A 27,299-nucleotide genomic window follows, 5' to 3' on the forward strand; every position below is an offset into this window, starting at 1 on the left:
ATCCTTGAGAGGCATTATACCAAATCTGGTTCTCACCATCATCATCACTGTGAGACAGTTGTTTGGATTTCTGGGAAGCAGTTAGGAAGGAACCAATCTTCATTGGTTGATGCTACGGTCTAGTAGCGGAATCCGGGAAGCTAGAAAAGAAAAAGGTTCGGCGCAACCTCGTTAGAGCAAGAAGCTTGGAGGGCTTAGGTGCACTGGGTAGATTAGGCTTGGAGGGTCTATTGCTGTCCTTGTATCCCAACTGTATTTTCTAGTGGATTGTTTACCGCTTGGAGGGCGGCGGAGAGGTTTTACGCCGAGGGCTTCGGTTTCCTCTTCTATAACACATTGCGTGTTGTCTTTGTGTTTGCATCTTCCTTCCTCTCTATCTTTGCCTTTTTATTATCTGCTGTGGTTTTATCTTTGTTATGGCTTAGATAGTCTTTAACCAATTTCGTATTATAGCATATGTTAAGTTTCCGCACACTAGTTGTTTGACATATTGCTTGAATTGGTTAAGTTGTAATTTGGGGGTCTAAACGTTCAAAGATGTTTTGTACACGTTTTTGAACTTTCAAGTAGACTAGGCTTGAAGAGTATTTTGTTATTTATGTACTCCAATTTTATTTTCTAGTGGATCAATTTCGACTTGGAGGATTGCGGAGAAGTTTTTCACCAAGTTCTTCGGTTTCCTCTTCAATAACACATCTTGATGTTATCTTATGTTTGCATCTCTCTCCCCTACTCTTTAAGCTTTCATTTTATTGTGAATAATGGATGAATATGGCTAAGGGTAGTGTTATTGGTTCATTGCGCTCATTTACTCTTGTTCTGCACTTAGTCTAAGTTAGAATAAAAGCAATCTAGCTATTATTTTTAATTGGGGGTCTGAACAAGCTCTTGTGTTTTAGCCATCAAAATAAAAGTGGCATTGGATCTTCAAACTTCAAAGGTGGTAGTAAGTAGGGACTAGCTATCTAATCAAAGTTTAGTGGCTTGTGGGTTTCCAAATTTGACCATCTTAATTTCTTGGAACAAGCCTTTTTAGCAAGTTGATCTAATAAAAGCTCTTCCTTCAATTGAAAATATGAAAAATAAATAATTAAATAGTTTTTAATTGAAAAATAGAAAGGTTCTATATCCCTGTTAATAATTTTTTCTCTCTCATTTCTTTTGGTATCAAAGTAAATATATTTATTGCCTGTAGTTTTATTTTATTTCTATTTCCTTTCATCTATAACCCAAAAACAAAACAAAACAAAACAAAAAATCCAATACATTTGAACTCAATACAATTAAGCAATGTTAAGAGCATTGTAACAATTGGCAATTTTTCATGTTTCTGGCGAAAACATTCAAGATTTAAATTCCCACTTCTCCAACTATTTAATTATTATATATATAAAAATGATTAAACAGTCAAAATATATGATCTGCATTTACTTGTATTGGAGTATGAGCGAAAACTTTTCATGAAACGAAAATGTAGAAATGGGTTAAAACTTAAAAGTCTTTAATTTTTCATAAACTTTAAATTTTCATTTTCAATTATAGGAAAAGCTATTTAATTAAAAAAAAAATGTATTATTTTCTTCGCCCAAGAGACATTGAGATTAAATCCTATAAAGTTTTTTTTTAAACCTATGGTATCTGCTTCTAATGATAGCTTTTTTATCATCAAACCAAGACACCTATCGGTTTTTGATGTAGACGGGGACTGAACCCCATATTTGTTATTCAACCATCAGAGACTTAACCAGTTGAGTTAACTAAAACCCACAAATTAAATCCTATAAAGTCGTCATGTAAAACTCTTTACTTATATTATGCAATATAGCATATTGTTTCATCAGCCTTTTTCAAATTCAAAATAGTCAAAATAAGGATAATGATAATCACACAAATATAACGTTTCAATTAGTGAATTCATTTCATACTAAAAAAAGGAAAAAGAAAAAAGCGTGGTGTAGAAGAACAGGCTTGTCAAATTTCTTTTATCTATATATATATATATAAAACCGAAACCTCTGCTGGCACCACAATTTTCCATGTCAGCACAATATTTAAAAAATAAAAATATTATAACACCTCAAAACCCTAGCAACCTTACCCTCAAAACCCTAGCAACCTTACCCCTCTCTCAAGTTAAGAAATATAAAGTCACAGTTTCTGCAAACTCTCTCTCTCCAAACGTAAATATCAAATTCAACCCCTTTAATTTCTCTTTATATTTTTGAGGCTTCTATAGAGTTATAGTGAGTTATGCTGATTTTTTTATTTTTTTTTTTTGTGTATAGATGGTCATAATACTCCGGTATTCCAAGAAAAGTTTGTGTTTTCGTTAATTGAAGGCCTTAGAGAGATAAGTGTTGCAGTTTGGAACAGCAATACAAAAGACGATTTCATTTGCAGCGGAAAGTAATTACTTTGTCTCATATTTTTGTTTTTTGAATTGATTTTGTGTGCTTTTTAGACCCTTTTGGATCAATTTTGTTAATTGGGTGTTTTTTTTTTTTTTTTTTTTTTTTTTTTGATAGGGTCCAATTGGGAAAGGTTCTTTCAAAGGGTTACGACGACCGCACTTGGTATCTGTATACTAATAGTGGGGGGTAAGTGCTATAAATTACTAACCCTTTTAAGTGTATAATCTGTTTCTAAAATTATCTATAATATTTTGTCCTCCAAAAATTTTATCTCTTTAATTTTATTATATTGTGTTTCTTAAGCTATAGACAGATTTTCTTTGTTTTTTATTTTCAATAATAAATCATTTTATTGCAATACCGGTAATTGTTTGAGAAATCCAATATGTTCATATCTCTATAGAATAGAGAATAGTAGAAGCCAATTTATATTACAACTACTTAAATTGATTTGACTTAATTCCGTACAATTACAGAGTATAGCATGAAAGATAATGGAATTAATTGTTGTAATTTTTATTTTCTTTCCATGTTTTGAATTTCCATGTTTTTATTGTTGATGAGAAATTAAGGCTCAGTTGCACAATATGTGTAAATTCTTCAGAAGACTACTTTAAATAGTAAGTCAATGTGTCTCTTACATTTGGGTATTAGTTAGAATTATTTTCAAATGATTGTACCAATAAAAGTGAATGTGTATAAATTTTGTTTAACTATCCCGTGCATCGCACGGGTTAGCGACTAGTTTTTTATAAATATATTATTAATGTGTAATGTATAAAATATAGTATTATTTAATTTTAAATGTGTGTATTGTGTGAAACTGGTGGCATAGTTCAATGCATAATTAAAGCACCGTGCTAAAATATATATATATATATATATATATATTTATATATATACATATTTGCTATAAATTTAATTTGATTGTTCAGGTTAGGAATTAAATTGATAAAACGTTGAAAAGATTAGAAACTAAATTGATACAATTAAAATGTTAAAGACCAAATTGACCTATGGTGTAAAGGATAAAAACCAACTTTATAATTTACCCTTTGTTTTTACTTTCAAAGAAAATCATATTCCTCTGTTAGGTTTCGGAGCAAAAACAGAGTGGATGTGATAATCAAGGACCCACCTTTTTTAGTGACTCCAAGTTATTTTTGGTGTTGAACACCTTTTTTGTTGTGGTTGGCTCTTTATTGGCTAGGGTATTAATTATTAAATGATACAAAAGTGGGTCCGAAGCTGACTCGTTGTACTGCCTCGGCTCATTGGTGCTGTGGCTTGCAAAAAAAATCAAAATTTTAATCTATTTGTAGTGTTTATCGTGAGTTTTGGATTAGCTATGTACGATTATTGATCGTCACCCATATCCATAAGGACTTTAGTTAGTTTGAACGGTTTCTTCATTGCTACTTTTAATATTTCTCTCCAATTTTACTTGCAATCATAATTTCACACTTCCCCACAACAATGTTACTCCATCATATCATTTAATTTAAAAAATTATTCATTAGTTCTTCTCACATCTTTAATATTCTCTGAAAAGCACCAATTTTAACCAGACATACTCGTATCATGTGCTCCCTACATATATGATATAACAAATACCTACAATATCGGAACAGAAAACCTTTGGTTATTTTTTTCTTTTGATCCATAGAATTAAGTTATATATGATTCAATTGGCACAATTAACTTATTTTGACATTTCCATGATCTCAAGGTGCAATCAAGATTTTTTTTTGTAGTCAAATTGTGATTTTTGAATGTAACACGGGGCTGATAAGATACAATATTGACCATATTGATCATAAAAATTGTGTTCTCAAAATGCACATTCTAAAATAACTATTTTAAAATAAAATAAACTTTTTAAAATAGTTATTCCAAATAGACCCATTGTCATATTAGTTTGTAAAATTTAAGTTGTAAAATTTACAATAGCCTTGATTGGTAGTAGGATTTTTGTTTTTGTTTTCAAAATAGTATAAAAACAATTTTAAAAAATTGAACTTGAAACTAGTTTTCAGATAATAATTTTTATATTATACATGTTTGGCTCCCACTTTTAAGAAAATTTTTTAAAATACTAAAAAAAAAAATAATTGTTTGGGAGACCATTTCTATTTTTGAGATTAGAAAAAAAAATATATATATATATATATATATTTACAAAAAGTAACGTGTAGAATCTGTAGATTACATTTTTTTTTTTTTTTTTTTATGGATAATGATAAGGGAATAGAGCTCATCATTTTTTTTTTTTAATGATAAGTTTCAAATTTGAAGTGTGAGAATTCTTTTTGTGATAAAGATAAACTCCTAAATTTAAGAGATAAAAGAATTTGGACAAATATGTGGGGTCCATTGTTTTCAATTTATTTACAACTATGTCATTAAAAACATTTTTTGTATCCTAAAAACACCCCCTTAAGCCATTTTCAAAATCCTGTTTTAAATAAGGAAAAGAGGATACAGTTTTTTGAAAGCTGTATTTAGAAAATATTAGCCAAGCAATAAATTCAAATGTGGGACCCACCATTTTATAGATTGTAAAACAAAAAACTATATTTAAATACTCTTACCAAATAGCCGCTAAGTATTTATTTTATCAAACGAAATATGTCAACAATTAGGACAAGAATGCATATAAGTAGTAAAAATATTTGCACTCTAAATTAAAATTTTAATATAAATAACAATTATTGGCTCATAGGGTTTCTGAGATATCTTATGGTTAAGGAGTGGGTAGGGAGTAAAATAGTCTAGCAAAGACCTGGAGACCACTTCTTTATATATACTAGCGAATAACATGTATAAGCGAGACAACTTGTTTTCTATTAAACTTAGGGTCTTTGAAACAAGGGAGTCAATTTCATTATGGAAGGTCATTTCAATTTGGCTAGAAAATGAAATGTTTCCATATTGATTGATATCAATGTACCATTTTGGTTTTACCACTATTTGTATATTTACCTACATAATATATTTTTATGTATGTATATATGTTTAAGAAAATGATATTCACAAATGAACTGATTGCTCCCATAACTGTATAATAATTAATAACTAAATTCTTGCTAAAATTATATTTATTAAGTTAATTAGATATAATGATTTCTTTTATGATCTTAAAAAATAATATTAGATTCACCAATCTTGTATTGTTAAAACTTACGTGCCTCGATTTAAGTCTATATAAGTATATGTATATACATATACATATGTGAACTTTGTTTTGTTAAAGCTTACTTGCTTAAGATTTGATTATATTATAAGCATATACTTTTATAGACTTGAGATAGATTATATTATATACTTACAGGTAAATAAGACTTGGAGGTTACTTAGCGTTTGGTTGGATTTCAATCTTGGTCGAATAAGGCCAATTATGTATACAAAATTTTATCTTCATCATTGGATACATCTTACATAGTAGTGTGACAGCTCCTTAAGTGTTGGTCTTTAATCAGGAGATTGTAAAATTAACTGCCGGCATCTATATATTACTAAAAGCTGAAGTGTAACATTTAATGCTGCTGCTTTCACGTTGCGCCACATCAGTAGCCACGTCATTCTTTTTTTTTTTTTTTTTTAAATATAATTTGTCCTACAATTTTAAAATAGTTTTTACAATTTTTAGCCCTATAAATGCAGCCCACTATTATTTATTTACTTCCATTATCACCTTATAATAAATCCAGCCTACTACTTATTTATTTACTTTCACTATCACCCTATAATAAATTTGTATAATTAATCCAGCCCACCTTTTATTTCTTTAGTTCTACTATCAAGCCCAACCCAAAGCCTTTTCAGTTCATATTTAGGGTTTTTTTTGAGCCTTTTCAGCTTAAAGAAAAAAAAAAGTTGAAGTCTTTCAAGCTTTAGGGTTTTTTTTTTTTTCCAATTTTCTTATAATTGTTTTTAACATTTATTTTTTTAATATTTATATTTTTCCAACCTTTCACTCTTTTTTACTATTTCATCTCCCCACTACTTCTTCAATTTTTCTCCCTCCCTTACATTTTCATCCCCCCACTACCCTCTACATTAATATCATTCTTCCTCTTTCCCTTTATCTTCCTTTATTTTTGTCTCTTCTTATTCACACCATCTTACTATAAATTTGTCACTATTTCTTCTATTCAATGCATAGTTTTCCCTCACAAAAAAAAGTTCCCTCTCTCTCTCTAAATATTTTGGTGGATTTTTTTTTATTTTTCTTGCATCTCTACTTTAGGTTGATAATTTTTTATATTATTTAAAACTCTATTTTGGGTTAATGCGATTTAGTTTTGTTTTTTAAATTGTGATTTAGTTTTTTTTTTTAAATTGTTGTTGTTGTTGTTGTTTTTTATTTTATTTTATTTTATTCTTTTTGATTGTTAAATGATAACTATTGCATTCTAAAGAATTAAATATAGCATATAAAAATATAATATTATTCTATTACATAGCATGATTTGGATAATTTAGTATTTTTTCTATTACATAGCATGATTTTTTATAGTACTCAATTTAGATGCTAAACTATGATACTTTACTAATTTTTGTTTATTTTCTGGTCCTTTGTGGTGGACAAAATACTCTTAATAGTTGTATTAGAAGTACTTTATAATACCATTTATTTAAAGAAAAGTAAAGGTTAGCCAAACGAAAATAATCGGATAGGTGACAAATTTTAACTTTTAAAATTTTATTTTTATTTTTATTATTATTATTTTATAACAATGCATGTATAGAAATTTAATTCTTAGATTTTGCTAATAATTGTTTATTTGATAATATGTTTTGAGCGGCCGAAATTATAATTTCTACAAAGAAAATAACCTTAATAGATTATCAAAAACAAAATTTTTCCTAATATTGGTTCAATTAATCATTGTTAAGTTTTATTAATTTTTTTTAGTTTACGTTTTTTTGGTGTTTTGGATTGTTCCTATATTACATTTATGATTGTTCCTATAATAAATAAAAATATAATTACGAAATACATTACTCATTATTAGATTAGTTTAAATTGTAAAAAAAAATTTAATAAGACCACCATAAAAATAATTATCACGCGCAACGCGTGGATTCGCGGCTAGTTTTTATAATAATGGTGTCAGTGACGTGATTTTGAAATTAGTAGCTAGTGTTTCTATGGCGTTTCTATAATAATAAAACCGGTGATGTTGGCCGATATCTCTCCTCAATCAGTTAGAGGTTTGATCATGGGCCTCTTAGGATTAGTGTTTTGTATTGTTTTTCTACTGTTCGTGCAAACAACTCCTGCAATTGTAATCTCAAAATTCAAAATTTTATCAGATTTAAATATCCTTTGTTATATACTTGATACTTCGTCAATTCTCACGCAAGCCTTTTCTTGGGGGGCTATGCCACTTCCTTGGATAATTTTAAATCTTCATCAATTGCAGTTTCTTCGAGCCCAAGTTTTTGCTTCTTTTTTTAGGTCTTCTTTAATTTTCTAAAACGCTATGTTTTTAGGTAAAAATCATTGCACAAAATACACGTGTATTTATGTATGTATGTAGTATGACCCACTCATCATTGTACTAATGATTATAGGGCACATTACATTTATTAGTTGTAGATCAATAACAATAGGCAATTGTATACGATACAAGGTTTTAATTATGTGGGTAGAAGGAGAATTTAGTGTTTTTCTTTGTGTAAAGAGGCTACGTATATGCTAAATATGAATTAGAATTCTAAAAAATATTCTAAATATGAACTAGAATTCTAAATCTTTGTTTCTTCACTGCTTCTTCTTTCGTTCTTCTTGGTCTCCTGCCTTCAGTTTAAGTAGATGACTTCTTTCCACATTATTTTTGCTTTTTAGTTTGGTGAGCCTAGCACGTGTGACATGACAAAGCCTTGGAAATGACAAAAATGAGTTTTAAAGTTTTTGACTCATTGCCCCTCCCCAACGTGAATATTAATATTGTTGAAAACTGAGATAAGTTTGGGCTGAATTTTACTATGGTGATAAGATTGCTAGCTGGTTTGATAAGTAGTCATCCAATATATGTTTGCTGGAGTATAAGTGTTTCTTCACTTTGATACAATGCATCCATCTATTCTTTACAACCACATACCATAAATATAGTCAAGTAAAGTATGTAGGCTAGGCTTGAATAGGCTTTGAAGATGATTGACAGCTTGCTTTCTGTCAACCACTCTTTTTAAAATTTCGTTGGGCTCCTTATTTAATCAATTTTGTAAAGCTTTAAGTCTTTATCTGGTCACTCCTCTAGCTTTTGTTTTGTTTTGTTTTTTTTTTTTTTTTTTTTTTTTTTTTTTTTAAATTTTCATAAACGGTTGAATATTCAAATGGGCTTTGGCATAAAACAATTGATCGGATGGTCTAATGGGCTTGAGCATAACTTGAGATAATTTAGACATAAACTCTTATAAAAAGATTAAAAAAAAGTAAAATATTGAGTTTTATCAAACAATATTTATGTTTGCTTAAGATTTCATATTTTTTATTTGCCTTATGAAAGTTGTAATATAAAAAAGACATTTGAAAATTAGATCTTTATTTTTATTTAGACTATTTTAGTTAATTTTTCTACTTATATTAATTTAATATATTAATTCATATTTTAAATAATTATTAAATTAATTATGACGTCATCATGGTTCGACCTCGGTTCGACTTTAAAAACCTTGAACCTCTCCTTTTGACGGTTCAATGAACGGTCCAGGTTTGAAAACCTTGGTCGAACTAACTAAATTCTATAAAATCATCGTGTAAAACAACTTATCTATATTCTGCAATATAGCATATTTTTTCATCAGCTTTTTTCAAATTCAAATGGTCAAAATAGGGATAATGATAATCACACAAATATAACGTTTTAATTAGAGAATTCATTTCATATTAAAAAAGGAAAAAAGAAAAAAGCTTGGTGCAGTAGAACTGTCAGATTTCTTTTATTTTTTAAAAATATATTATTAATGTGTAGAGATAGGTTCAAGTTACACCTGGTGTAAATTCATAAGAGTTACACCTTTTTTAGACCTTTTATTTGTATTAGATCTAAGGGTGAAAAAAATACTCATAGTCATGTATTTATTGTTCCCTAGAAATTAGTAACTAAGTCATTAACTCTTCTTATTAAAAATAGAGAAATAAAAAACAGCATTAACTCTGCTCTCCATCATCAAGTGTAACTCTTGTGAAATTACACCAGGTGTAACTTGAACCCATCTCGTATGTGTAATATATAAAATATAGTGTTATTTAATTTTAAACGTGTACTGTGAGAAATTGGTGGCATGGTTCAACGCATAATTAAAGCACCGTGCTAAAAAAAAAAAAAAAATTGCCATAAATTTAATTTGATTATTCGACTAGTCACTTTATTTTCTTATTTTTTTGGGTAAAAATTGACCATTCATTTTCATCATCGAAATTATATGTAAATTGCTTTTTTATTGTAAATTTATCCATTTGTGTCAAAATGGTACTCTGGTAGGAAAAGAACAAGAAAATCGAGTTGCATTGCCACACCTCTAAAATCTTGAGATTTTTTTTTTTTTTTTCCTTTAGAAAAATAATTTAAAAATATAAATATTCTTAACTTGGCCCTCCTAAAATTTTATTCGTTCATTTCTCTTGAAAGAAAAAGATGTGTCAGAATATTCATATTCTAATAATATTCAACAGAGAGGTTCCTACTTTAATGAAAATAGATGTGATTTTACCAAAAAAGAAAAAAAAAAAAAAATAGATGTGATAATATCACTTTTCAAAGCTCTGGGAAGTTCCACTACCACCGCCACCCATGTGCATTGAGCCATTTTTCCTTAATAGTTTAGGCTGTGTTTGAATTGGGTGAAAACCGTTTCCAGAAATCATTTTCCGTAAAACCCACGTGTTTGGCTGTTACGGAAAATGATATTTTCCGGAAAATGACTTCCGGTTGACCAATATTTTCACCTTTGACCCGGAAATGATTTTCTCCCCTCATTTTCACTTCAAAGTATTTCTGGAGAGAGAGAGAGAGAGAGAGAGAGAGAGAGAGAGAGAGAGAGAGAGAGAGAGAGAGAGAGAGCACGCGCGCGCGAGAGGAGAAGACCGAGCTCCAGTCAGTCCGACGATCGCCAACGTACTCCGAGCTCCAATCCGCGCCGATCTCGCGAGCTTCAGTCCGACGACCGCGATTGACGCTTCACAAGATCGCGCCGTCGATTGCGATCTCGCCTTCGCGAGATCGCGTCGGATCAAGATCACGATCGACGGCGCGATCTCGCGAACGCGAGATCGCACCGTCGCGAGATCGCGACGTTGATCGCGATCTCGGATCGCGATCGTTGATGATTTTTTTTTGGGTTGTGGCTTGTGTTTTCTGGATTTGTGTTTTCCTTTTTCTTTTCCAAACACTAGAAAATATTTTCCGGAAAATTTTTTGAAATGCAACCAAACACATGGAAACATTTTCCTTTTCCGGAAATTAGCATTTCCGAAAAATATGTATTTTCTGGAAAACGTTTTACAGCAACCAAACACAGAATATCACTTTTCAAAGCTCTATTTGTCATTTACAACTACAAGTCTCATAAATGAAACTCTCTCACTTTGTAAGTTCTAGAGAGTAGAGACAACTCACACAAGCCTCGAAGAAGAGATTTCAAATGGTAAGCAAATTAACTTCCACTTCGTCCACCATATTGCCAAAGCTTGGATTTCTGCTTTCTTCTTCTTCTTTTTCTCTGGTTTTTTTTTTTTTTCCTAACAAATGATTTGGTACTGATCTGAGATTCTGCTGTCTACTTCTCTGGGTTTTTTTTTTTTTTTTTTTTCCTAACATATCATTTGATAATGTCAAGTTTATGTTTGAAATAAGATGAAAAAATTCAGAAAAAAAAAAAAAAAAAATCAAAGTGTATGCTGGCCGAATGAAATCAATGAATTGATTTATTTTTATTTTATTTTTTTTAAGCCAAAATCTGGTACTGGCCGAAATTTGCCAAAGTCTTCTTCAATATTTGCTTATGGTTACTGTCTCTTGTTGTTCTTCCTAGTATCGTTTGACATCTCAAACGCCCAAACTCCAACCACAGACCCTTCTGAAGGTACTACTCTCTCTCTTTGTGTATTTTGTAATAAATTCTTCATTTCATTTCATTTCAATATACTGATATGAACCTCTCAAATCTGTATATATGAATTGTAATAAACCAAATCTGTATAGAGTTGGCTCAATATGAAATTGCAGTAAAGCAAGCACATCACATGGGGTTTAATTTAAACGTTGGCAAAGCCAAATCTGTCCATTTTTATTCCTAGCTTTGTATGAGATATTAAGAGATTTTAGCAAGGACTCACTCAATTATTTTGGTGCGAACTTGATATCACATCATCAATTATTTGTTACTTTAATTGCATCAACTTTTTTCTTTCCTCAAAATCTTCATGCAAAATTGTGGAGCGTATTTGTGTTAGAATTTCTTTTCCTCCCCTTATGTGTGTATTTGTTTCTCAAAAAAAAAAAAAAAAAAACCTCCGTGCAAAATTGTATCAATTTATATGTTATGACTTTATTAATTTACCAAAATGTATTAATTTAATTTAAATTGAACGAAGTTTATTGTAACTTTTGGAGGACAAAGTGTATGAAATCATAAGGATATAAACGACCACTTTTCTTAGTTTTAGTCACTACAAAAATCATACTAATTAACTGAAGAATTATGCACTAAATGGAATTTTACAAGATTTTAGCAAAATTAAAAACCGCTGCCGCAGTAGAAGCGAACCGCCATTATTGCCCATATTAATTTAGTAAAGAATTATGCACTAAATGGTTCGCCGGTGTTTTCGGCGAACCATTCGATGTCTCCCTCATCGCCGCCGTAGAAGAAGATGGGCCCAAGGCGCTCTGGGCCCACCCAGCTCTCGGTGTTGATAAGGTACCGCTGTGGAAAATTTGGGAACTCGGAGAAGCTGAAGTGGTCGAGTCGTTGCGAAAAGTACTTGGTTTCGTATCGGTACTGTTGTTGTTGTTGATTCGGTGGTTGTGAGAATCTGCCGAGGAAGCGTGGGGCCCATTTGGAGGAAGGAGACTGTGACGCAAGGGACGGCTGAGATGATGACAAAAGATAAGAGGAGAATGGTTGGTTTGACCGTTCTTGTTGCCATTGTCTGATTTTTCTGTGAGCTACGTCCTCTGTTGTGAATTTTTGAGGTTGTTGAGGGAGGTTGTACAGTGAAGGGTGGGACTCAGGTGGTTGAGAGTGCAGCAAATTAAGGTGGTCCCACAGTAATGGGATTCGGAAAGTGTGTGATTGATGAGAATTTCGGAAAGAATGTTGATTGGGTCAGAGATTAGTGAGTGCTAGTGGTCTGTAGTTATGATAGTTTTAAAAGAACGAACTTTTTTTTTTTCCCCTAAATGCAGCAAAGGAAACAAAAAAAGGGTCACCAAAGTCATTATATTTCTATATATATATATAAAGAAGAAGAAGAAGAAAAGAACTCTAACAAATAAATCTATTGTTATTATATAGATTGAAAAAAAATAAAGTATGAATTGAGTGAAACTCAAAAGGAAAAAAAAAAAAAATCGATAATTCATAACCAAATGATCCACTAATTGTCCATTAAAATTTAATCTATGAATTGGGCAACTTATTCCTTGACCAAATAAAAAATGAAAGATATGATGAATATAGAACAAACACACTCATAAATCAAATAGAAACAACTAAAAAAGATAATATAATAATATTTATAACTCCAGAGAGAAAAATTAACCCTAGACACATCCATTTTCACACCCAAATTTATATTCTCCTTGTGTCAAGTCTTAATTAGATTTTGTCCCCAAAAAAAAAAAGTCTTAATTAAATTTTAGTAAACAATTTACGGAGAATAGAGAGAGATTGCTTCATTTATTTATTTTATTTGTATTGGTGATAGATAAATAGTAGGAGAGGGAAAGGAAATCACAGACATAACTTAAGGGATAGATGTTATTACTCGTTAATAGTGCACTATCACTTGATAGGAGATTTTTAAAACTGTTGTTTTGGTGAAATGTTTAACGTGCTTTAGCCTTAAGGATTATCCAAAATAGATCTTGGGCTACATAGAAAAAAAAAAAGTGTACTGGGCCTTGGCCATCTATAGTTATATACGGGGTTTGGGCCTTGGGCTACATAACAATCTCATCCCCAAATATATAAGAGAAAAGATCTTGGGCCTTGGCCATATATTATATACTGGATTTGGTCAAGTTCTTTTGCAAGAAATTTTGAATTTGAATTTTGTTTTATATCAAAGTGTATTTTGGAATTTGGAACGTCTTTATATTTTGGTCATATCATTTTAGTATGTGATAGTGATGCGATGATATTGAGGGTTGTGTTACAGTGAGGGCATTGAACTCAATATTCCAACAATGGGATGCAAAAGCAGTGGCATTGTGGAACATAAGTGGAGATCCATGTAGCGGATCTGCCGTAAATGAAACTGATTTTGAAGACCCAATCAATAACCCATCTATCAAATGCAACTGCACCTATAGCAATGGCACCATCTGCCATATTACAAAAATGTATGCCTCTCTCTCTCTCTCTCTCTCTCTCTAATAATAGAACATCAAAAGAGAATAAATACTAGTAGTTTGCATTTTAATCACCAAATTCCATCCATAAACTAGCTTGGGGTCTAATGTTCTAGAGTAATGGACCCCACTTCAGCCAAAAAAAAGTGTAATGGACCCCACATGATGCAAACAAGTCCCAAGTTTTGGACATGTGTTCTCATCTCGTAGTATTGTGCCAATTTCTCAAATCTAAACTTCCATTCATGGACAATTAACAGTTATTTGTTATAATGCAACCACGGAAACAAACTCCATTTTTCCATTTGAGATTCACATATATGGGTAGTTAAGAATTAAGATTTACTCAAACTCCAAAAGTAGATTGTGGAGTATATTGTCTCATTCCATGTTGACCCCTTGAGATATCTCACTACAATTTCAGTTCCTGGAAAGCTAAAGTATATTCAATTCTCTTAGAGAGGCCATGAAAAAATGTTTGGGTGCCATCGCCCATCCATAATGTTACACCTCAAGAGATTCTCACTCAACATTGGAGAGTGGAGACATGTCTCCTAAGTCCTAATAGATACATAGTGCCCTACTTTCATTCCTCATTTCTTCTTAGGCCCAACTCTCCTCCTTAGTATTATAAGGGATTTAATTCACATTTTACTACCACTTTAAACTTTTGTGGGACAAAGGGTAGTTTACTATGGTATCAGAATGGATACTGTTGAATTTGAGTCTTGTCTCACTCTTCCTTGCATTTAAAAGTTATTCAATATGCTGGATCCTATTTATTGAAGGCAATTTTGAGCCCATATGTAAGGGGGTTTTTTGGCTTATAACAAGTGGGAGAGGGGGGATTTGAACCCAATTTCTCCTCATGAGAGAGAATCGATAGAGTCAATGAGCCATAAATCTCTTGGCACATGATGGGATTGTTACGATAATGGTGAAGTGATTAAATTCACCATTTTTCAATCAATAAGCTTTTGGAATAAGTGGTAGTCTATCACATACTAACCTTAACATATCTTTTTGAAGACATATCATTTTCTTTACTTATTGCAAGCTAGCTGTTCTTATATTTTTCCAGGAGAGTGTTTTCCTTGAACAAACGAGGAGTGATTCCAGAACAACTTGTGGCTTTGAAATTTCTTACCTTCTTGTATGGATTTCTTCACTCTCTGCATTTGATTTATGATAGTTAACTCATTTTTTCTATTTGTCTTTTTTAAGGTGGGAAACGAAACTTATTGTTTATTAGATTGTTGAAATTTTCATTTGAATGAGAGATTCAGATTTAAAGATGATAATTTTGTTCTACATCTGTAGGATCATTGATCAAAATTTCCTCACGGGCCCCTTGCCAACCATTATTGGAAATTTATCTGCATTGCAGTATTTGTAAGTATTGAAAGAAGGCATATATATAGTTCATACTTTGAAGCAAATATTTGACTTTATGCTTGTCATCTATTAGAGTAGGTTCATGTTTCTTCAGTGACTAAGGTAACATAAAGATATATTCAGTAAAACATATGTAAAACATATCCAACTTGTTAAGTGCAATATAAACTATCTGACCACGAATCATTTTGGTTCGGTAGAACCTTTGCTTGTGTCGTGGATGAATGCAAGTACCCATCATGTGGATGGAGAGAGGGGATGAAATGAAAGGCCTAAACCTAGCCGTCTATTTTATTTTAAGAGTTGTTAAGAGGAGAATTAGCTCATATCTAATTTTCAAAGGCCTTCTGCATTACGAAAAGGGGTTATAGAATATAGAGAGAGTTTCCCCAGCAAATGAATTTCAAATAATATGAATCTTCACAACAAAAAATTCAAGTAATTATCAAGGCTCCTCAAATCCATATCGCAAGCAACACAGGAACATGCATAATGCGTGCCTAACATGCGTTGATATTCAATTAATTATCAAGGCTCCTCAAATCCTCTATTACCCTTGCTTCAAAAAGGTGAAACATTACATGTAACAAGAATTATCATGCCTTAGCACTTCTATTGCTACCTTAGACAGTTACTCATTAAGCCAGCAACGTATGCTGTCTTGGACATTTTTCATACCAAAATTCGTTTGTCCTCTCCAGTTATAATCTGTTTACTATTTGTTCATTTTAACAATTATTTCATTTCCTTAATTATGCTTTTTGATACTTCCATATAAATATAATGTGATGTTATTTATAGAAATAATTGATCAATACTGGTGGGTAAATTATAATGTATAATTGCTGAGAATATCTGGTCGTTGATTCCTAGATTTATTTATTTATTTTTATCATTTTAGGTCAATTCCCCACAATATGTTCTATGGGACCATCCCAAAGGAGCTTGGAAACCTGAAGGAGCTAAATATGCTGTAAGACACGAAATCACCCTACAGTGAAACATCAATTATTCTTTGAAAAGAAAGCATTAATCAAAAGTTTTGTTTTGTAAAAGCAAGGCCTTATTTTGATGGAAGTTAATTGCTTCTCTGAATTCTATGGAATGAAGATTCATTTTAAAATCTTGCAAATAATATAATAGAAAGTAAAAGTGAGTTTTAGAACGGTTTCATTTTGCAAAAAATACTACTTGTTGTCATTGGTAATGACTTACCTGAAAATTCCTAAAAGGTAGCATTCTGGGCCTGGATACTAGCTACCCTATCTGAGTTGTCACTTTATTATTCCTATCCAAATTGTGTTTTGCTAGAAATGTTAAGAGTTTTACATAAATATTCAAGTGATCTAGATTATAATTGTGAATTTTTTGACATGATAATAGGCTCATTGTCCAAAAGGTACACCATATGAATTTTTTGATATGATTGAAAAAGCTCTTGAATGTTAATTAGAAGTTGCATTTAATTAAGTAGTCAATGAAATCAGTTTTGAAACTGACTACTGGGAGAAAAAAATACACCATATGAATTTTGATGATTTCTTTGACATATAACTTCTTCGGATATATACCATGCAGGTCTTTTGGTTCGAATAATTTCTCAGGAACACTTCCTCCAGAACTGGGTAATTTGGTCAAACTTGAGCGTATGTAAGTTCTAACGTTCTTTTACTTCTGTTTAATCATATGCAAGAGTGTGTCAAATTGCAATGTCTAAATCATATTGGCTTGTGAATTTTGCAGTTTCATTAACAGTTGTGGATTGGGTGGTGAAATCCCTTCGACATTTGCCAACCTTGAAAACATGCAAATGCTGTTAAGAGGACATCACTTTATTTATTTATTTTACTCATGTAAATGAAGATTTTTATCATGAGCATAGCTTACAATAGATATGCTTGGGTTTCAGGTGGGCACCAGACAGTCCTTTCACTGGAAGGATACCAAACTTCATTGGAAACTGGACAAAGCTAGCACAACTGTAAGCCATCAAAGTTTCTGGTTTCATCTTCAAATGTATTTTACATGGATGATAAATTTTAGTCATCTCTAGATTTTTACGCATTCCTCCAAAGCAGAGAAGTATAGCTACTATAATACAACTGTTGATAAGCCGTTAAATGTTTTTGTAGGAGAATTCAAGGAAACTCTTTTGAAGGTCCAATACCATCCAGTTTTTCTAACTTGACCTCATTGCAAAGTTTGTGAGTATATTTTTCAAATTATTGTAATCTCTATCTCTCTCAACAAGACTAGTTTCATAATGTTTGTGTATATGTGTAGGCGAATCAGTGATATATATAATGTGAGCTCCTCCCTTGACTTTATTAAAAATTTGACGTCCTTGACTGACCTGTAAGTAAACTTACCCTGCCATTCGCTCATATACCATCCAACATTGTTTTTTTTACCACGTATACAATCTAAACTCATTCACCTATGCACTAATTATCCGTTATTATTTTCTCCCATAGAGTTCTAAGAAACGCATTGATTACTGGAAATATTCCATCTGATATTGGAGAAAACAAAATGTTAAAAACACTGTAAGTTCCAATGGACAGTCAAACCTTAAATTCTGACTGATTTCTAAGACTTCTTTTTTTTTCTATTTGTTTCTCTCAATTTATCACTTACTTTTTCAGGGATTTGAGTTTCAACAACTTAACAGGTGAAATACCAAGTGGTCTGTTCAGTATAAGTTCTCTCAAATCCTTGTAAGTATGCCCTTTCCTTCTTGTTTTTCCTTTCTTCTTGCAACAGAAGGATTCAAAGTTACAAACTTAAGACCTACACCCAACCTGCCCCTCTACCACCTAAGCCAGGGCTGAGCACTTTGTCCCCATTGCTTGAAGATCTTGATCTATGCCCTCTTTTGTTATCATCGTGGACTTAGGTTTTATCCATAATTGCACACCACCCACACCCCCCCCCCCCCCCCCCCCAAGTCCTTTTTTAATTCTCCTGTGCTTTCTCTTACACTATCAAAATGTTTAGGATTCTTGGAAACAATAGCCTCTCTGGAACACTTCCTAGCCTAAAGAGTGAAGAACTTCAGAATGTGTAAGTTCTCATAACATAATAATATGTCATCTTAATCTCTTAATGTTTTCCCTTTCAATATGATTTAACATTATTCTTAGGTTCCAATGAGATTATAATAATGTCATCTTAAATATTTAATGTTAACCCTTCTAATTTTTCAGTATGCTTTAACATTATTCTTTTTTATTTTTTATGTTTCAAGTGAATCTCCTTGGTATGTGTATCTTTTCATTTCAAGCAAATCTGTGTGTGATTGTGTGTGAGTGAGTATTTTAGTATCTTTTAACAATATTCATCCTTTGAAAGATGGCTAACTGAAATGGTCAACTAGGTAGAGTATCATTACTTGAGATCCTATACTTGTTACAAGCCTAAAAAGTAGTCAGATTGGTTGCCCTTGGAGAATATTGGAATAACAGCAATTTTCCAACCACCATCAAAACTCCCTTTGAAGCCCTGTATGGGTTTCCAATTTCCACCCCCTTGGCTCATAGACCACATACCTAGTACTAGCAAATTATAGACGATTGAAGACATAGGAGCAGATCTTGTCTATCCTCAAAAACAATCTTGTAGCTGCCCAAGAAAGAATGACTATACAAGCTGACAAACACATAATTAGTTAAGAATACTCAGTGGATGATTGGTTGTTCTTGAGAATCCCTTACAGCCAAAAATATTTGGGACTTTCAAGCCATTTGAAGCTGTCACCAATGTATTTTGTTCCATTTAGATCCTTTAAAGGATTCCTCTGAATTTCAGATCCATCCAGTCTTTCAAGTATCTACCTTAGGCCAAAATTGGGAAAATTACATACCACTCCTTTGTCAACATATCCTCAAATTAACAAAGAGTGGGATCTCTCTCCTAAACCCAAAGAAATCTTACAAAGAATAGTGACCAAGCTGGGCAACAAGGTTGCTATAGAGGTGCTTGTCAACTCAAGGCACTCATGCAGATTATGTTACATGAGAGTTATTCCATATCTTGCAGCTCCAATTCCCTCACCTTGTGGGCAAGGTGCTTTTCAAGGGGAGGGATATCTTGGGAGCCTAGTAAGGGCCTTGTGCTATGCTTGCCAAGCAACCCCAACCCATATGTCGTGTGCAAGCAAGTCAACAGCCAAAATTATGTGTGTAAGCGTGTGAAAGTAGCATCATGTGTAGGAATTATATGTGAGAATCATGATGTGTGAGGGAAATAGGCAAGTAGGAAGCTAAAGATTGAATTTCATTAAGGTAGTTGTTAGAGCACTTTGTTACAATTGGTTTGTTGATTAGAAGTTATTTAGAGATAATCTTGCTTAAAAAATACAATGATCTCGAGTATAAATAGAATCATGTATTTGTACTTGCTCATTATGTGAACTAGTCACAGACCCGAGCGTTGCGCATGATAATTTTTTAGATAAAATATTATTTTAGTCCCTAGACTTTATAAAGAGTTTTTTTTTTTTTTTTTTTAAATAATAGTTTTATCATATTTTTCATAATCCTATCTATAACATTTTTTACCATTATCATATATTTATCGGTTGATGATTTGTATAAAGTAGACATTAAATGAGAGGTAGAACTATTCAATAATTTTTTTTTAAGTCATGGTGTATGAAGATTATGATTATATATATATAATTTCCCTAGTTAGAGTTTGATTAGTTTTGATTTGATTTCTTTTTTTCTTTTTTTATTCTTTCTTCATTTATTCTTTATTACTTTGTATGTTCCCTTGCTAGTTGTAAATTTTATGGTTGTTAATAAGAAATAGATATCATGGATGGCTTAAATAGTTATAGATATAGATATGTTAGTGCTATGTCAAAGGTGTTTTTTTTTTTTTTTTTTTTTTTTTTTAATGGGGGATGTGGCTAAATTTAAATGTTAATAAAATGATATAAAATAAATAAATAAAATACATAACAATGAACACTAACTTATCCAAACAATTCTATGTAATATAATAATAGTACATTCTTATATACTATTTTTAATTATTTATAATGCAATATGATAATATTTAACAATCAAAGTCATAAAAAAAATAAAAAATAAAACTTAAAACACAAAACTAAATCCCATCAACCAAAATAGAGTTCTAAAGGATACAAAACTTTATCAAGCTAAAATAGAGATGCAAGAAAAATAAAAATAAAAATCCACCAAAAAATTGAGGGAGAAAGAGCAGGAAATAACTACTTTTTATGAGAGAAAATAATGTAAAGAATGGAAGAGTGAATGACAAACTTATGCTAAGAGGATGATAATAAAAAGAAACAAAATAAAGGAAGATAAAAGAAAAGAGGAAGAGTGATATCAAGGTAGAATGTTTGGGAAGATGAAAAGGTAAAGAGAAGGAGAAATGTTGGAGAAAGTATAAATGTTAAAAAAATGAGAACAATTTGATGAGCACAATAAAAAATTACATTTTTTATTTTTAAAAACAAAAAGAGAGATAAAATATAAATAATTTAATGATAAGGAGGGTGTGGTTGAATTTCAATATTGAGTAAAATGGAAGAGAAGAAAAAAATAAGAAAAATTAAAAGATATAACAATAAACACTAAATTATCCAAATTATGGTATGTAATAGAATACTATTTTATTTTTATCTACTATCTTTAATTTTTTATAATGTAATCGGATAAAATTTAACAATCAAAGAGCAAAATAATAATAATAACTTGAAACACAAAACTAAATTGTATCAACCTAAATTAGAGTTCTTAAAAACACAAAAATTTATCAACCTAAAGTGGAGATGCAATAAAAAATAAAAATACCAAAACATAGAGAGAGAGAGAGAGAGAGAGAGAGAGAGAGAGAGAGAGAGAAAACCTTTTTGTAAGAGAAAACTATGCAAAGAATGGAAAAGAGTGACAAATTTATAGTAAGAGGGAAGAGATAAGAAAAGACAAATAAAGAAAGATGAAGGGAAAGATGAATAACAATATTAAAGTAGAAGGTAGTGGGAAAATGAAAAGGTAAGAGAAGAAGAAACATTAGAGAAAGAGTAAATATTTTAAAAATAAGTGAATGTTAAAAAAATTATAGGAAAATTGGAAATAAAAAAGAAATATATATATATATATATATTTATATAGATGTTAAAACTGACAAAGATGAGTCAATAATCTATTTATACTTTTTTGTAAAAAAAAAAGGAAAAAAATAATAAATAATAATTACGTGGCGAATGACGTGAGGATGAGGTGGCACAACAAGAGCTCAGTAGTAACAAATGCCAGGCTTCAGCTTTTAGTAATAGATAGATGATAAGCTAGTTCTCTCTAAACTCTCTCTACCTTCTCTTGGGAGTCCACAACTACCTCAAATGACTCCAATTCTTCCTTCACTAGTTAGGATCCATACAACTGGTAACCTTAAGGACTGGTAAAAAAATTACACTAGGAATAGTACAATGGGCCTAAGCACATACATGGACTTGGGCGAATATAACCCTAACAATAGTGAAAGTTCCCTTTTCCTATAATATGGGGAAACTCCCCCCCTTTTTTGCTTAAATAATAGTATTGTCATATTCTAGTATTCTACTTTCTTTTCTTTCTTTATTTTTATTACCTAACTAAAAATAAAATATGTAAAATATGCCTAAAAATATTAATTAATTAATTAATTGCTGTTATTATTATTTCAAGTTTGCATAATTCTTAAATTAAATTGATCAAGGGGCAAAAAAAGTGAAGAAGAAGAAGAAACCTTTTTACTTTGTATGGTATCTTCTAAATTTCATGCAATAAAGTGTCCAAATCAGAATGTTTTGCATTTGGCATGCGACCAATTGATAAAACAGTCTAGTTGCTTTGTAGATTTCTTATTCTGATTTTTTTTTTTTTTTTTTTTTGGGGTGTGTGGGGGTGCATTATGTGTCTGCTCAATACTTTTCACATTCCTTTGTGTGCAGAGATTTGTCCTACAATCATCTGTCTGGAGGATTTCCCTTATGGGTAACTACATACTCAAACTTACGACGACTTTATGTATCTCAAGTGATAGTACTCTTTTCTTTCATATCTTTTTCTGAATTTAACACCTAGGTATGAACACCAAGTGATATTGACATAAACCTAACTGATTTATTTTAGTATATGCCACATGAATGTAACTGAAGAATTAAATTAATTTATTCCAACCATAGTAATTTAAAGAATATTAATAAATACCGGTTAGAAACTTGAACTTGGTTTCTTTCATTCTATGGGTGTCTATCTATGGGTGTTAACTACTGATTTTTGAAGAATGGTGACTTCAAGAGCCAATGCTCATTTGTAAATATCTATTGTACCAATTTTTTAATTTATTATCCTATATATCATCTCTAATAATAAGTATCAATTGTGATAGTGACTAAGGATCATTGGATAAAATTATGTAGGAATTTGTTGGCAAACAACTTCGTATTTGACAAATCAAATGAAAGGTGAGCTGTGGATCCTCCTCTCACCCTCTTTTAACAAAGTCCAAAAGTAGGCATGAGAAAGAAAGTGATTACCATTTCACATCTTTAGGTGAATGAATTCTTTCATGAAATTTGTTAATTCAGATCTGTGTTTGCAGTGTTATGTTAGGACTGAATTGCCTCCAGAGAAATTTCCGCAATAGGAACTCTCCACTTTGTAGGTTGGAAAGTGGGGTAGGTGGGGTATTAAATGGTTAATTATTAGAGTTTTTTTTTTTTTTTTTTTTTTTCAATGTTGTCTTGTAGTGTATGTAGTGCATTCTTTTGGGGGGTGTGTTTTTTGCTTTTGGGCTTTTGGCAGCCTTTGGGCTATTAGCCTATTTCATGAACTTCGGTACAGAGCAAAAGAGGTCAGTGACATGTTACCTGCCGATTGCCAATTTTGATCATATAAATAAATAATATATAATATATAATACATAATAAATGTAGCCAAAGCATAATATAAAAAAAAAATGCACAATAATAATCCATATAAATTTAGTAATAAATAATAGTACAATTTTTTTTTTTAAGAATTACTAATTTATTATGTATTTTCATTGTAAGGTTGAATTTATTCAACCATCTAATTGGCTTTATTCCGTGCCAAATTTGCTTGTAATTCAGCATTTAGTAACCCTGTATACAGGTGGGTTCGTTGTAAGGGTAGTGAGTGAAATAAAGTGAAGATTGCTTAAGAGTGTGCAAGAAAACAGAGACTCGCAGCTGGGACTCGCGGCTGCAAGCCGCCAGAAGCAGCACACGTGCCAAGCATGCTGGAAGATGAACAGTCATGCTAGCTGGAGCACTACAGGACAACTGGCCATACGGTTAACTCGCAACTGGATCTCGCGACTTAGTCAAGCCGCGAGCCACCCCTGTTTTGTAAAACCTGACGTTTCACATTCCTCTCCCACTCCAGTATAAATACCCCTTGTACCCACGATTGATAGAGAGCTTCCAGAGAGAATTTTGAGAGAGAAACCCTAAAGAAAAACAAGATTGTTTCACCCACAATCTATACCTTAGAGTCTCTTCAAATTCCCCTACTCTCTTCCTCTCCATTGTCAAATCCTTGAGAGGCATTATACCAAACTTGGTTCTCACCATCATCACCACTGTGAGACAGTTGTTTGGATTTCTAGGAAGCAGTTAGGAAGGAACCAATCTTCATTGGTTGACACTACGGTCTAGTAGCGGAATCCAGGAAGCTAGAAAAGAAAAAGGTTCGGCGCAACCTCGTTGGAGCAAGAAGCTTGGAGGGCTTAGGTGCACTGGGTAGATTAGGCTTGGAGGGTCTATTGTTGTCCTTGTATCCCAACTGTATTTTCTAGTGGATTGATTACCGCTTGGAGGGCGGCGGAGAGGTTTTTCGCCGAGGACTTCGGTTTCCTCTTCGATAACACATCGCGTGTTGTCTTTGTATTTGCATCTTCCTTCCTCTCTATCTTTGCCTATTTATTATCTGCTGTTGGTTTTATTTTGTTATGGCTTAGATAGTCTTTAACCAATTTCGTATTATAGCATGTGTTAAGTTTCCGCACACTAGTTGTTTGACATATTGCTTGTATTGGTTAAGTTGTATTTTGGGGGTCTAAACGTTCAAAGGTGTTTTGTACACGTTATTGAACTTTCAATTGGTATCAGAGCGGGTACACTGCTATTGGTTTCATTACCATTGTGTGATCCTTGACTCCCTTTTGAGATGGATAGGTCTCATTCCCTAAATGCACCTCCATATTTTGATGGTAGTAATTATGCTTTTTGGAAGGTTCGCATGAGAGCTTTTCTGTGTTCTATTGATGAATCCGTTTGGGATGCTGTTGAGATTGGTTGGACCAAACCTGAGGCAGCCAAATCCACATGGGATAAGGCAGCACTTGCTGCATCTAATGCTAACAGTAAAACACTCAATGCTATTTTCTGTGGTGTGTCTCTAGATGAATTTCACAGGATTTCTCACATTACCATTGCCAAAGAAGCATGGGAGATTCTGGAAACAACTTATGAAGGCATGAAGAAAGTGAAAGACACCAAGTTACAAATGCTGACCACTCGGTTTGAGGAACTCAAAATGAGTGAGGATGAGTCTTTTGACTCTTTCTATGGGAAGCTAAATGAGGTGGTTGTCAGTAAGTTCAACTTGGGGGAGAAAACGGAGGACTCAAAGATTGTAAGGAAGATCCTTCGATCATTGCCGAAAAGTTTTCGTGCTAAAGTGACAGCAATTGAAGAGAGCAAGGACCTTGATGACATCAAAGTACAGGAGCTGGTTGGTTCTCTGCAGACTTATAAGATGTCGCTGCCCAATCAACGGAAGAGTAAATCTCTTGCTCTAAAGACCATTAATGAGAAGGTGGAAGATCAAGACTCATCGGGAGAAGATGTGGTTGACAAAGATGTAGCCTACCTTGTCAAAAATTTCAGAAAGTTTTTGAAATTCAAAAATAATGGCAAATTTGATGATAAAAGAAAATTCCAAAGCTCTGGAAGGGAGAAGAGGGATTTCAAAAAGAAAGATGGAAAAGAATCCCAACCCACACAAGGTGTCACTTGTTTCGAATGTAACGGGCATGGACACTTTAAGAAGGAATGTCCGAATTATTTGAAATCGAAAGGCAAAGTGTATGCCACGACCTTGAGTGACTCGGATTCGTCTGACTCAGAATCTGAAGAGAGCTGTGATGGAGAGGGGAACTATTCCGTTTTTATGACTATTGCTCATGTTGAGTCTTCGGATGAGTTAAATCTGCTTGTTCGAGACCTTGGAGAACATAGTGATGATGAATCACTAGGAATTGTTGAAGAATCAGATGCTGAAGAAGATGAAAGCGCAGCAAATCTTCAAGAGAATTATAACTCACTCTTGGAGAAGTCGGGTGAGTACACAAGGGTGGCCAAGGCTGCTGTGAGAAAAATGAAGAAGGCTGAAGAGGACTACAAAAGTCTCCTAATCCGATATAGGGAGGCCAAATGTGAGATAGAAACACTGAATGGTGAGTTGTCCGAAGCTTACACAAAAGTGAGATTTCTTGAGAATGAGGTTGTGCAAGCGAATGCTAAAATAGAGAGGGTCACCACCAAGAAGCTAGATGATATTATATCATCTCAAAAGAGCTTTTCAGACAAATCCGGATTGGGATATACCGGAGGAAGTAGTTCATCTGGAAATGTCACTAAAGAAGTGAAGTTTGTAAAGGCCAAAGATCCAGTTGTAGCTGACCTTACTGGTGAGAAGCTCGAGGTGGAGGAGAAGAAGAATGTGGTGAACCAACGGATGCTGAATCCCCGTAATCAGTCTGTGGGCAGGTCTGAATCTCATGCCAAGTCACGACCACGACCACAAAGAGGTCCTAGAGGAACTTATGTGTGCCATTATTGCGGACTTCAAGGGCATACTCGACCAAATTGTCAAAAGCTGAGAGCAAAGAACAGTGCAACTCCTCAAAGGTCAGGAGGACCCAGAAATGATAGGAGAATTTGGGCAGGTGATCAATCTAGAGATCAAAATGGAGATCCCGGAATGATGAACGTGATGAAGATGATTGGTGCATTCACCAACTGCTTGGAAAGCTTCTCACGAAGGTTTGAAAGCCCTAACTCCCGTACCCAATCCTATAAGGAAATCACCCCAAACGCAAGTGACATATGGGTGAAAAAGGGTACTCATGCATAAGCATTACAACATGTCCATGCATTAATACTTCCTATGCTTTGCAATAATGTTTGTTTGGTTTGCTTGTTGTTTTTTATGTTGGTTGTTTGCTTGTCTACTTGTTAATATTTTTAATTTTGTTTTATCAATCTTTTTGTTTCTTGTGCCAAAAATCCAAAAATCACATAAAAAATTAGAAAATCAAAAAGCTTGATTAACTTTGTTGAGTCTTGTCTCTAAACTTGTTTTGCCTTGTACCTTTGTGCTAATGGCTTTGTGCATTTTCGAACATTACTTGTTTTCATGCACTTATATCACTGTGGGAAAAATCTTGAAATCTATGTGATTGTTGTAAATAGATCTTCAAACTTGTCATGAATGATTAGTGAATGGTTATGTTGATCTTGAGACATACATAGACTTGTGTCTATATATCTTCCCACTTTTTATTTTTGTTTTGCTAAAAAGAGCTCACCAAATGTAAATCTCCAAATGAAAAGAGATATTGAGCTGCAAAAGCATGTCGCACATTCTAGTATTTGACTAGGAAAAAGGGTAAGCGACCTTATATTAAAGTGATTGTTTATTCAAAAAGCCAAAGGCTTGCTCATTAAAGTGAAATGTCAAATATCACTCTCACAATGAGAGGTGATTGCCTCAAAAAGATCAAAAAGATCAAATGTTATGACTAAAAGTGGAGTAAAATGTAAAGCTCCAAGTTATGTTATCAAGGTGTGTGGGAGGTC

At 32.5% G+C, this 27,299-nt stretch overlaps 1 protein-coding gene across 1 annotated transcript in view; it reads left to right on the top strand.

The window, feature by feature from the left end:
* Positions 1 to 11,050: 11,050 nt before the first annotated feature.
* LOC126726728 (probable LRR receptor-like serine/threonine-protein kinase At1g56130) overlaps positions 11,051 to 27,299 on the top strand; it is a 111,617-nt gene continuing 95,368 nt past the window's right edge. The window contains exon 1 of the mRNA XM_050432078.1: positions 11,051 to 11,069. Coding sequence (XP_050288035.1) covers positions 11,067 to 11,069 — 3 coding nt within the window. The 5' untranslated portion in view covers positions 11,051 to 11,066. The remainder of the gene's footprint in view (positions 11,070 to 27,299) is intronic.

This window comes from Quercus robur, chromosome 5 (genome assembly GCF_932294415.1).
Source record: "Quercus robur chromosome 5, dhQueRobu3.1, whole genome shotgun sequence".
Taxonomy (NCBI): domain Eukaryota; kingdom Viridiplantae; phylum Streptophyta; class Magnoliopsida; order Fagales; family Fagaceae; genus Quercus; species Quercus robur.